Here is an 11455-nt window from a genome sequence, read left to right on the forward strand (position 1 = left end):
CCGGCGGAAGGGGAGGAGCGGCGGCGGGGTCAGGGGCGGGCCGGGGACACGGCGGGGACACGGCCCGAGAGCCACGCACCCCGCTGGCTTTGGCGTGTGACAGTGCATTTTGCTCTGTTGTCAGGGTAAAGACAATCAGAGCTCTGCAGTGAGTGGGGTTTGTGCGTGAGCATCCTGTGGTACCATGGGATCGCTGCCTGCTTTGCGCTGGGAGCTTAAAGCCCATCCCGTCCCACCCCTGCCGTGGGCAGGGACACCTTCCATCGACCAGGTTCATCCCGGCCTTGGACACTGAACCTGCTGTGCCTGCTGGGTGAATTCCCCAGCGGACACCGGAGAACGTGACTGCGTCCGTGGAACCCTCCTGGAGCGGTCCCGGGGCCGTTTTGATGCCTTTCCCTGAGCATCAGTGTAAATAAAAGGAATGACGGAAGGGGTGAATGAAGGAATTCTGGTTAAGGAATTCTGATTCTGCTGTCAGATTCCAAACAGTTCTGACATGAGGTTGATAGAAATGTACAAGTTTTGTTCAAAGTCGGGGTTTCTGGTCTGTTGTTTTTTGGGATGTGTCATTCTTTTACAGCTCTATTTACATTGGCATTCAAGCAGGGCTATCTAAGAGCACATAGCACAGGATTGTGTCCAGACAGGTCTGCAATATCCCCAGTGAGGAGACTCCACACGCTCTGTGGTCTCTGTTACAGTGCTCGCAGCAAAGATCTTCCTCCTGTCGAGGTGGAACTCCCTGGGCTCAGTCCCGGTGCCATTGCTGGGTCTCCGGAGCAGAGCCTGGGCAGAGCAGAGCTCTGACCCACCCCGCACCCAGGGACAGATTGGGACAGCGAGGGCTGAGGGTTCCTCTCGAGGCTGAACAGTCTCAGCTCCCTCAGCCTTTCCTGGGCCCGGAGGCTCCAATGATCCCGACCCGCATGCGACCCCCGGTGCCGGTTCCCGTTCCCGGTTCCGCTCCTGCTGCCCCCGACTCGTCAATCACGGTCAGGGGGCGTTGCCATGCATGACGTCACTCCCATTGCACCAATGGGACGCAGCCACGCCTGGCCCGCGCGGGGCGGGGCCGTTCCCTCAGCGCGGCGGCGGCGCCGGGGCCGCTCCGGGCCGTTCCCGCCCGTGCCGGGGCCGCTGCCGGGCCGTGCCGGACATGGCGCCCGCCATCGCCGCCGAGGAGGGCGGCCGGCAGCGCCGCGCCGCCACCCGCCAGCACAGCCTGGACCTGACGGGCGACCCGCCCCCCGACGGGCTGCCCGGCGACACCGAGGCGCTGCTGCCGGCGCCGGGGCGGGCGCGGGGGTACCGCGCGGAGCTGGGCAGCATCCTGCTGCTGCTGGTGCTGTACGTGCTGCAGGGCATCCCGCTGGGGCTGGCGGGCAGCGTGCCGCTCATCCTGCAGAGCAAGAGCGCCAGCTACACCGACCAGGCCTTCTTCAGCTTCGTCTTCTGGCCCTTCAGCCTGAAGCTGCTGTGGGCGCCCTTGGTGGACGCCGTGTACCTGCGCGGCTTCGGCCGCCGCAAGTCGTGGCTGGTGCCCACGCAGTACGTGCTGGGGCTCTTCATGATCTACATGTCCACGCAGGTGGACGCGCTGCTGGGCGACGGCCACGGCCGCGGCCCCGACGTGGCGGCCCTCACCGTCACCTTCTTCCTCTTCGAGTTCCTGGCGGCCACGCAGGACATCGCGGTGGACGGCTGGGCGCTCACCATGCTGTCCCGGGAGAACGTGGGCTACGCCTCCACCTGCAACTCGGTGGGGCAGACGGCCGGCTACTTCCTGGGAAACGTGCTGTTCCTGGCCCTGGAGTCCGCCTCCTTCTGCAACAAGTACCTGCGCTTCGAGCCGCAGCCGCGGGGCATCGTCACCCTCTCAGGTACGGCCGGGTGTGCGCCCGGTGTGCCGGGACGGAGCCAGAGTGCGCTGCTTTGGAGGGGACCAAAGGGATCCCATGGCAGGGACACCTCCCACTGCCCCAGGAGCTCCCAGCCCTGTCCAGCCTGGCCTTGGGCACTGCCAGGGATCCAGGGGCAGCCACAGCTGCTCTGGGCACCTGTGCCAGGGCCTGCCCACCCTGCCAGGAAAGCATTTTTTCCAAATAATAATGGTTATATCTTCCTCAGGATGCTTCTGCCCTGTGCCTGGAGCCCTCTGTGGTTTGATGCTGGGAACCAAACAGGTTTGGTGTGTCCCTTGCCCCGTGGGAAAGCACAGCCTGCTTGGAGGCTGGCAGAGTCCTCTGCTAAATGCACTGGAGTTCAGATTTTGCTGGGCTTTAACCTGCCTTGTCATTATCTTGGCTGACCTAAGCACTTTGGAGGAACTCTTTTTTTTTTTTCCTCCTGGTTTAATGGCCATGGACTAGATTACTCTTTAAGAAAAGCAAGCCAAAGTCTGGGAAGAAGAAAGAATCAAACAAGCAAACAAAGATTCTTCAAATATGATATTTTTCACAGAATAAAAGTGAAAGTGTTCAGGGTTGGGCGTATGGCCAGTTTCTAAAGGGAGGCCTTATTTTAGGGGGGGATTTGCTTTTTCTCTTTAGTGAATTAAATGGAGTGTGGTTATCCAAGCATAACTGGCTGTCAGTGGAGGGATGTTTCTGTTTGCTGGGGTTTGGGGTTTTTCTCAGAAAGGTTCTGTGTGATGGCTGATATTAGGGGCATTGCCCTGGAGATGCTTGAGGTGCAGCTGGTTTGGTTGCAAGGTTGAGTGAGGACAGGAAATGCTGGCACCATTCTGGCTGCAGCCTCAGGGTGACCCTGCAGTGAAGAGCAGCTCCCCATGGTCTCAGTCTCTGCTCCGCTCACACTGATTGCCTTGCCTGAGCCATCTCAGATCAGGGATGCCAGAACAGGCTGGAATTGTGTGAAGGGGAGCTTTGCTTTCTGTCCTGCCTTTCCTCAGGGATGAACCAGGACAGCAGTGTCCCCATTGCTCTCTGCAGCTCTCACCCTGCTCAGCAGTCCTCCCCTGTGCTCCCTGCTGCCAGCCTGGGCCTGGCCCGTGCCAAGGAGCACAGAGTGGCCCTGCAAGTGTCCCAGCTGGTTCCTGGCTTTCCCCGGGGCTGTGCAGCTCCTGGGCTGCCGTGTCCATCCTCTCACTGCAGTGCACACTGACGTCTTTGCTGCTGATGCAACTTGCAGCCACTGCTGTTCAGGCAGCCTGGCTTGGCTCTACTTCCCTCACTGCCCAGGGTTTTGGTTGGTTGGGTTTTTTCCCCTCAGGGCTGTTTGTATAAATGGGTCTGTTAGTATTACCAAAGTGCTGTTTTAAAAAGATATTGTCCCCTAACCCAAACAGCACCAATGCCACCTGCTTAACCTGCCCTGGAGTATTGATGTGGGTGGAGTAAGAACAGCAAATAACTGACACTGTAGTTGCAGGATATGGTTTTTCAGGTGGTAAAACTGTAAGAAATTTCTGTTTCTCAGTGGTGTGAGTGGCACAGTTTGGTGTTTCCCTGGAGCAGCTGACAGCAGCAGGAGGAGCCAGCTCACCAAGGAGCACAGGGGCTCACTGTCCTTGCCCTGGCTGTAATGGGCTTGTGATGAGCAGGTTTGGGCAGGTAAAGCAGCAGAAAACTTCACTGCTGGAAAAGGTGAATGTTCTCTGCCAGCTCAGACCTCTGAGCACTTTTGTTGTAGGCTGAGCCCAGTGCCAGGGAAAGAACAAGTCACCACTCCATGATCCAGAGGGCAGCACCCCGAGGGAGCTGGGTTAGTTTGGGTAGCAGGGAAGGTTCTTCCCCAGAGGGTGCTGGCTCTGCCCAGGCTCCCCAGGGAATGGGCACAGCCCTGAGGCTGCCAGAGCTCCAGGAGCCTTTGGGCAGCACAGTCAGGGATGTCTTGTGCCAGGCCAGGAGCTGGGATGATCCTTGTGGGTCCATCCCAGCTGAAGATATTCTGTGATCCTGAGCCAGCTTGGAGTTGTTGAGAAGCAGCAGCAGCATTCATTGTTCTCATTAACCTCAGGAAATAATATGGACAAATGTAAACCCATCATCAAGCTCACCAAACCACCGGCCGTGCTGGGCTGTGTCAGGCTGAAGTGCCAGAGAAGGAAACGGGAAAAACCCTTCTGTAGGCTGATTGTCCTGCTGCATCCAGGGCTTTATTTTGCACTTGCTGTTCAGGTGACTTCAGTTTATTTAAGAGCAGGGGAAGCTCCCTGGCTGGGTTTGTGATTCCTGCCTGGTTTGCCCATTCCAGGGAAAGAGAGGGAAAGGGAAAGAGTGAACAGCGGACAAAGGTGCCCCTTAAAGGCCTCCCCCACTCACCTGTGCCAGGGACTGTGGAACACCCCTCCTCCTGGCATCCTGGGTACCTGCACCACCTGGGTATCTTCTTCAGGCTGTTTTCCAGCCTGGTCCATCCCTGATGTAGTTCAAAACCTTGTCTTGCCCCATCTCAGTGGTTTGTTTTGTTACTAGCAGTGTAGCTGCAGAAACAAAATAGACATGGGGGAAGCAGCAGTGGTGGCACCAGAAAGTTTGTCCTTGAAATCCCTTATGTAAACTCTCGTTCAAAGTTCTTCTGCTTGTAGCCTGTTAGTGAGGTTCCTTGCATTTGAAAGGAAATGTACCTTATTTTTGTGTAAACTGCCTACAGCTTCAAAAACCCCAGTTTTTCTTGTCTGAACTACTATATATATATATATGGTGGGGTTTTTTCTTTTTTCTTGCTTTGCTTTGTTGCTGATGCAGCCCCTGCAGTGCTGTGCTGCAGCTGACAGGGCTGGCCTGATCAGGAGCACTCATGTGATGATGCTCAGAGCTATTTCTATCCCCATCCTTGCACTGTGAGTCTCTCACTGCAGTGATAATGCTCAGGGTTATTATTAGAGAACTGCTCCTCTACATCCTTTGTAGCCAGCAGCTGTGATTTGTGAGACTCTCAGGAAATGCATCTTTCCTTGAGAATGTCTGCTCAGGGCACCTTGTGTTTTTAAGAGAGAGAGCAATCTGACAGTGTTGCTTGTGAGGTCATGTTTGTTTTAGGAAAGGGAAAAGTAGCAGAAATGGCATGAGGAGCCTTTTTTCTGTTACCCTGGGAATGGTGGGGCACACCTGGAGCAGTCCTTGCACATTTTCTTCCCTGCTGTGCTGGAGAAGCAGGCAATGATTGACCAAACCTTTGTCTCTGCCCTTTCACCAGCCTTGGCTGCTCCTGCTGGGTTTCCTGGAGGCTGCTGGGGCTGCTCCTGACTAGGAAGAATAAAGGCTGCTTCTTGCACAGGCTGAGTTCTTTATGCTGCTTCTGTCCTAGCCCTGCACAGGCTGAGTTCTTTCCTGCCCCTGTCCTAGAGGCACAGGATAGCATGATCTTGACCTGGCCATTCACTCAGTCAGAAAGTACTCTCTTGGTGGTTTTTTGCTGCCCCACATCCATGATTTAGCAGATGCTGATCTGCTTAAAGCAGAGCCCTGGAATGCTGCCGAGGATCCACTTCAGCCAGATAAATCTGAGGACTCCTTACCACTCTGTAAAAACTTTCCTGGGGCCATCTTCACCCTCCTAAATGCCCGTTTCCTGCAGGTGGGAGATGGATGTTAGATAGGGCTGTAGGGCTGAGGCACAGAGTGCTTCCCTGGCTGCAGGGTAAGGGAGGAGCTGGGAAGGAGTTCTGCCTCTGGAGGTTCTTCCCTGTTGTCTAACGATTACATGTGGTTTTCCTCCTTTATCAGCCTGCAGTGGCTGTGTGTGTAATCCTTCAACACGTTCATTTTAGCCTCTGTTCCTCCTCCAGCATGCTCGCTGTGGTAATAACCCAGCAAGCAGCAGGGAGGTGACCTGGTTTGCTGCTGCTCCTCTGCCTCAGCTCCAGCATCACCTCCTTTCAGAGGAGGGCACAGCTGTGTCACTCACTGGATGTAGCTCTGTGCTTGTGGTTTGCTTTTGCTGCTTGTTTTTATTCCACTTTGATTATTAGGTTTACGTTCTACAACTGTCAATTGCGGCTGCTACAAAGAAATTTTTATTTTATTTTATTTTCCCCTACAGATTTCCTGTTTTTCTGGGGAGCTGTCTTCTTAGTTACCACTACATTGGTTGCCTTCTTGAAAAAGGAAAACGAGGAGCTAATACCAGCAAAGGAAGAAACAAAAGGCATCACTGACACATACAGGCTGCTATTCTCAATAATCAAGATGCCAGCAGTTCTTACTTTCTGTCTCTTGATCCTCACTTCAAAAGTAAGTAAATACACGTAAGAATTGTTAAATGCTTGCATCAGAGTCTGGAAGGCTGCTGAGTCCCCGGGATGTAACTTAGTTTTGCTGTTGGCTGTCACAAGAGTTGTGAATTTTCACATGAAATTCAAGCAGAATGGGTTATCTCATTGTGCTGAGCAGGGCTGTGCAGCAGAAAAGCTTTGTGAGAGCTTTTGTGTTTGACACAAGCATTGAAGAGAAGTTTGGTGGCAGTGTGGCATTAAAGTAAAGTCCATTTTTAAACAGGCTGTGTAGCCTGTAGTTGAAAAGGGCAGAAAATGTTTGTTTTTAGCTCAGAATGCCCAGCTCTGTCCAAGCTGGGTTTCCATGGCTCCTGGTTGGACACTGAGGATGCCAGCAGCAGGGAAGGCACAGGAGTGAATGGCAGTGCTGCTTAATGTTCCTGGAATAGTTTTGGCTGTGATGACAGTAAGAGTGGTCAAGTGTAGAACATGCAGAACTAATCTGGAAATCAAATCAGGGGCAGAAGTGACTTCAGTGACAGTGTGTTCTGTATCCCATTTCTCAATTTACGTGATAGGGAGTAAATTGAATTTCTAGCCAAACTCCCTGTTCTCCTCAGCTTATTTTGTCTCCCTGACATTGCAGATTGGGTTTTCAGCAGCAGATGCTGTAACAGGACTCAAACTGGTGGAGGAGGGAGTCCCCAAAGAGCACCTGGCTCTGCTGGCAGTTCCAATGGTTCCTCTGCAGATCATCTTGCCTCTGGTTATCAGCAAATACACAGCGGGCCCCCAGCCCCTGAACACCTTCTACAAAGCAATGCCTTACAGGTAAAGCCTCATTTTAGTGGAACACAGTGTGCTCAGTTTGTGTGTTCAGATCACCTGTAGGGTTTTGTGTGTAACTCTCTCACTTCCAGGTCCAGAGAAGTGTGTCAGGATTGTCACAGTGAGTTGAACTGTCTGGTTCATGCAGTGTCACTGTGTAGAAGCATGGGATGTGTATGTACAGCACCATTAGAGCAGTGCTCTCCTGCTCCTAACTAACAATGTCACTGCTTGTCAAATATTTGGTACCTAGTTCTGAGATAGAAATAGGTGTAACTGTTTGGATCTAAACTAATTTAATGTAGTCTCTGTAGTTTTTCAGTGGTTGCTTTGTGTTGAGGAACCACATGGGAAGGATTACTTGGAATAACAAATCATCTTTCTCATCCCTCCAGGTTGCTGCTTGGCCTGGAATTCGCTTTCCTGGTGTGGTGGGCTCCTAAAGTAAAGCATGAAGGAGGATTTCCTGTTTATTACTACGCTGCGGTGGTGCTGAGCTATGCTCTACACCAGGTAACAGTCACAGTGTGGGGAGGGGAAATGCTCTTCCCTGTCCTGTCCTGGGTCAGCTGGAATCCCCCCAAGCCTGACCTGTGCTGTGTGGCAGGACTGACTTCTAATACTCTTGCCAGTGCTATTCCTCCCTATTCCCTGTGCTCCATTGGACATCATCTGGCAGCTACTTTGAGTTCTCTGTGACTGGTGTAGTTCCCCAGATTCCTTTTCCCCCAGACCCAGAAGCTCAAAAGCACAGAGGAGCTGGAGAAACCCCAGAACTGTGCCTGAGCTTGGTAGGCATGCTGATGGTTGTGCAGAGAAAGTTATGTGATCCTGGTCCTAGGAAAAAAACTCATTTGTTGGAGGAACATCATAATGGATCTGATCCAAAGACTTGGAAACAAGCACCTGATACAGCATGGTCTTTGGATCAGAACTGGAATGCAGGGCCTTGAGAGGTGTTTTTAAAATGCAGAAGGGTTGTGTTAGGTGCTGTTTTAGCTGGCTGATTGTCTTTCAGTTTGCTAACCCAAGTCATGCCAGTGCATGTGAGGCTGGGTCTGTTGCAGCATGACTTGAGACAAGCAGCAAGGCCACTCCCCGAGCTAGCACAGGGACAGGCTGCAGGAGGAACTGCTGCTGCTGGGATCGTTTCCAGTCGGTGCTGCTGAGCTCAGGGGAGCTCTCAGCAGGGTTGTGCTGGGGGTTTCAGCCCTGTCTGTCTGTCTGCCTGTGTCTGTCTGTCCCCAGATCACGCTGTACAGCATGTACGTGGCCATCATGGCCTTCAACGCCAAGGTCAGCGACCCGCTCATCGGGGGCACCTACATGACCCTGCTCAACACCGTCTCCAACCTGGGGGGCAACTGGCCCTCCACGGTGGCCCTGTGGCTGGTGGACCCCCTGACAGTGAAGGAGTGTGCCGGGGCCCAGGGCCACACCTGTGCCACTGCAGGGGCCTCAGAGGTGAGCCTGGGGCTGGGGGGGCTCTGCTCAGTGTCTCTGTTAAGTGTTTCCTTTGGGAACCTTCACAGTGTATATAGCTTGTGTTCAGAATTCCCACTGATGGGGCTCATTCTCCTGTCTGATAAAATCCAGGCTGTCAGCAGCTGGGCACTCAGAATAAGCTCCCCTTACCCAGGGTTTGCAGCTGCAGAGTTGTGAGCCCTTTGTTCCCATGCTGACCTGGAGGAGAAGCACCAGACTGGTGCCACATTCTGTGCAGTGTGAGGAGCCTGTAGCTGTGGTTTGAGTTAAGGGCTCTGTCCTTGGCAGGCTCTCTGTCCCTCCCTCAGGGCCTCTGTTTCTCTGGCAGGTTTTTCTTCCTCCTGTCTCCCTGGAGGCTTCTTATCTGCCTGCCTTGATACCTTCTCCAAGATGCTGCTCTGCTCTCTGATTTTGGTGTCCACTTTCCCCATGAAATCAAGTGGGACTGGCTGCCTGCCCAGTTCTGGGAGCCCTGTGGAAGAGAACAAAGAACTTGCTGTACACAGATCAAACAACAGGACACAAAACTGCTGGGAAAGCAACATTTCAAATTCACCTCCTCACAGCAAATGAGACATTTGACATGGCTGAAGAGCAGAAATGTTTGGGGTTTCTTTTTTTCTGTGCTCATGGCTGAGATTTATTTCACTCCTGAATGCCAGGATGCTCTAGGACGTGGAGGTTCTCTAAATGATCAAAGTGTTCTGGAGTCCATCATTCCTTGTCTGAACTGGAGTTGCAGTTTTTGTTGGTGGAAACTGCTTCTGCAGCAGATGCTTTCCCAGCCTCTCACTCATTAGCCTGTCACTAATTAGGTTCCTTGTGTCTCAGCCTCTACTGAGCTTGAGTCCTTCCTCCTCCTTCACCTCACTCCTCTGATCCTCCTGGTTGGTGGCATTCCACCACCACCACCACCACTCCCTTCTTATTCCTAATCTGATCTTGACATGTCTCAGAATAATGACCATGCTGGCAGAGCCTCAGCTCAGAGAGTTGATTAATCCTGGGATTAGAGCAGTGTTGAAAGCCAAACAATAGCAGAAACAATCCTGGGCTGTACGATCACCCTGTGAATGCTGGGTGTTTGTCCTCCAGTTCAAAACCATCCTGGGTTTCTCCCAGACACAGAACCATGGCATGGCTTGGATTGGAAGGACCTAAAAGCCCATCTAATGCCACACCTTCCACTATCCCAGCTTGCTCCCAGCCCTGTCCAACCCGGCCTTGGACATTTCCAGGTCTGGGGAGCCCACAACATGGATGGCTAGAGAAAAAAATCATCTTTTTCTGTGAGGCTGGGAGCAGTGGTTGCACCTACAGGCCAGCACGGACAGTGGGGCTGTGTCTGTTTGCTGGAGTTTGCCCTTTGGGCTGATGTGCTCCATTTCCCACATGTTTAGGGCAGGTTTGGCACTTTGTTACTTTTCACGCTGCTGATAAGCTCAAAAGCCTCTCTGACCAACTGCACAGGAAACAAAGAGTAAAGAACTCTACTTAGTCCTGCCCAGGAGCAGGGAGACAGCTCTGGAGTGCTGTGTGCTCAGTGCATTCCCTGTGCTCTGTTTCAGCTGTGCACAGCAGCTGGGGGCTCCTGTGTCACCACCCTGGACGGGTACTACGTGGAGTCCATCATCTGCGTCATCCTGGGCTTTGCCTGGTGGTTTTTCCTTGGACCAAAATTCAAAAAGCTGCAGGACGAAGGACAGTCTTCGTGGAAGTGCAAGAGGAGCAATTGATGCACTCAGGTGTTGGATGGACCAGCAAGGTGGTTTTAGTTTTATTACAAAGACGTTCCCCATAATCAGCACCCCGGAATCTCGGTGTCCTGTGCCATGCCAGGGAGATCTGCGTGGCCGAGGCAGGGCTGTGCGTGGCACCACTGCCCTCCCCACAGCACAACAGTTCAGAAAGGAATGGCCAAAGCAGCACCTCCGTGCCCCATGCTTACCCCTGCCTCCAGAGCTGCTGCTTCCATAGGGCACCCCTGGGAAAGCTCCTGGTGCCGTGGCTGTAGAGGCAGCAGCATTGCCAGCTGAGTGCCAGCTTTTATTTTCACACAGAAACGATCTGACAGGGCAGCTGAGCCGGGGAAGGATGCCCAAGGCATTCTGACTGGAGGTTAAGCATGGCACTGTGGAATTCCTTGTGGGAAGATCAGTGTGAGATGTCTGTGGGCTTTGCTTCTTCTCACTTTCTGAACTGTAACCGCGCCTCAAAGGATGAAATGTTCCGGAGATTCTTTTAAATGTATTTTCTGGCTTTTATAAGCTTTAAAGATTTATAAGAAACTATTTTTATAAGCAAATTACATTTGTTTAATTTATTTCCGCTGTTTCAAGGCAGTTTGATTTACGTTCAAGGTAATTTCTTGACGGCAGAAGGCTGTAAGGTAGGGCTGGAACAACGCACAATCCTCTGAGCCTTGGGTCCTGCAGCTGCAGCTGGAGGTGCTTCCCAAGGGAGGGCACCTGGGCCTTTGGAAGGGGTGAGTTGACAGGGGAAGACCAATCCTTTGGTTTTCCAAAGTGTATTACTAAAATTTGAATGTTCATTCTCAAAAGCAGCGGGAGCACCGAGAGTTCCCCCAGGCAGGGTGAGAAGAGTGAGGTGGTGATGACAAAGGTGCCAAACTCCAGGGAGCTGGTGCAGGACTCACCCTCACACCAATCCAATCCAACAGGCACAGTCCTGTGGCAGAGCTGCTGCAGAATTCACTGCTGGTGCCACGTGGTGGAAACAACCCTGCTGGATTTCTCCCACTGAGCTCCCTCCTGAGTGCCTTAGGGACCCACAGGGGCTGGAGAGGCACTCAGACCCTGCTGGGTGTATGTGGAACAGTGGTATTGAAAAGGAAAACTATTAAACATCCCTTGCAAAGGTGCACGAGGTCACCTGCCACGTTTCTTGTCAATATTTGAGGGACTGGGCTGGGAGGGGGTTTGGGATCTTCTGCTGCTGTGT

The 11455-nt window shown here is 52.8% G+C and overlaps 1 protein-coding gene across 2 annotated transcripts; it reads left to right on the forward strand.

Annotated features, from left to right (window-relative positions):
• Positions 1-1159: 1159 nt before the first annotated feature.
• Positions 1160-11385, forward strand: SLC33A1 (solute carrier family 33 member 1). Of its 2 annotated transcripts, XM_063167452.1 has the most exons (6): positions 1160-1883; positions 6010-6200; positions 6828-7012; positions 7405-7522; positions 8258-8473; positions 10063-11385. In XM_063167452.1, the coding sequence occupies exons 1-6, from the start codon at positions 1160-1162 to the stop codon at positions 10228-10230; spliced, it is 1602 nt and encodes a 533-aa protein (XP_063023522.1). In that variant the 3' UTR covers positions 10231-11385. The 2 variants fall into 2 exon arrangements, with proteins under 2 accessions (XP_063023522.1, XP_063023523.1); XM_063167453.1 differs by lacking the exons at positions 6010-6200; positions 7405-7522.
• Positions 11386-11455: the final 70 nt, after the last annotated feature.

This window comes from Melospiza melodia, chromosome 12 (assembly GCF_035770615.1).
Source record: "Melospiza melodia melodia isolate bMelMel2 chromosome 12, bMelMel2.pri, whole genome shotgun sequence".
NCBI classification, from domain to species: Eukaryota; Metazoa; Chordata; class Aves; order Passeriformes; family Passerellidae; genus Melospiza; species Melospiza melodia.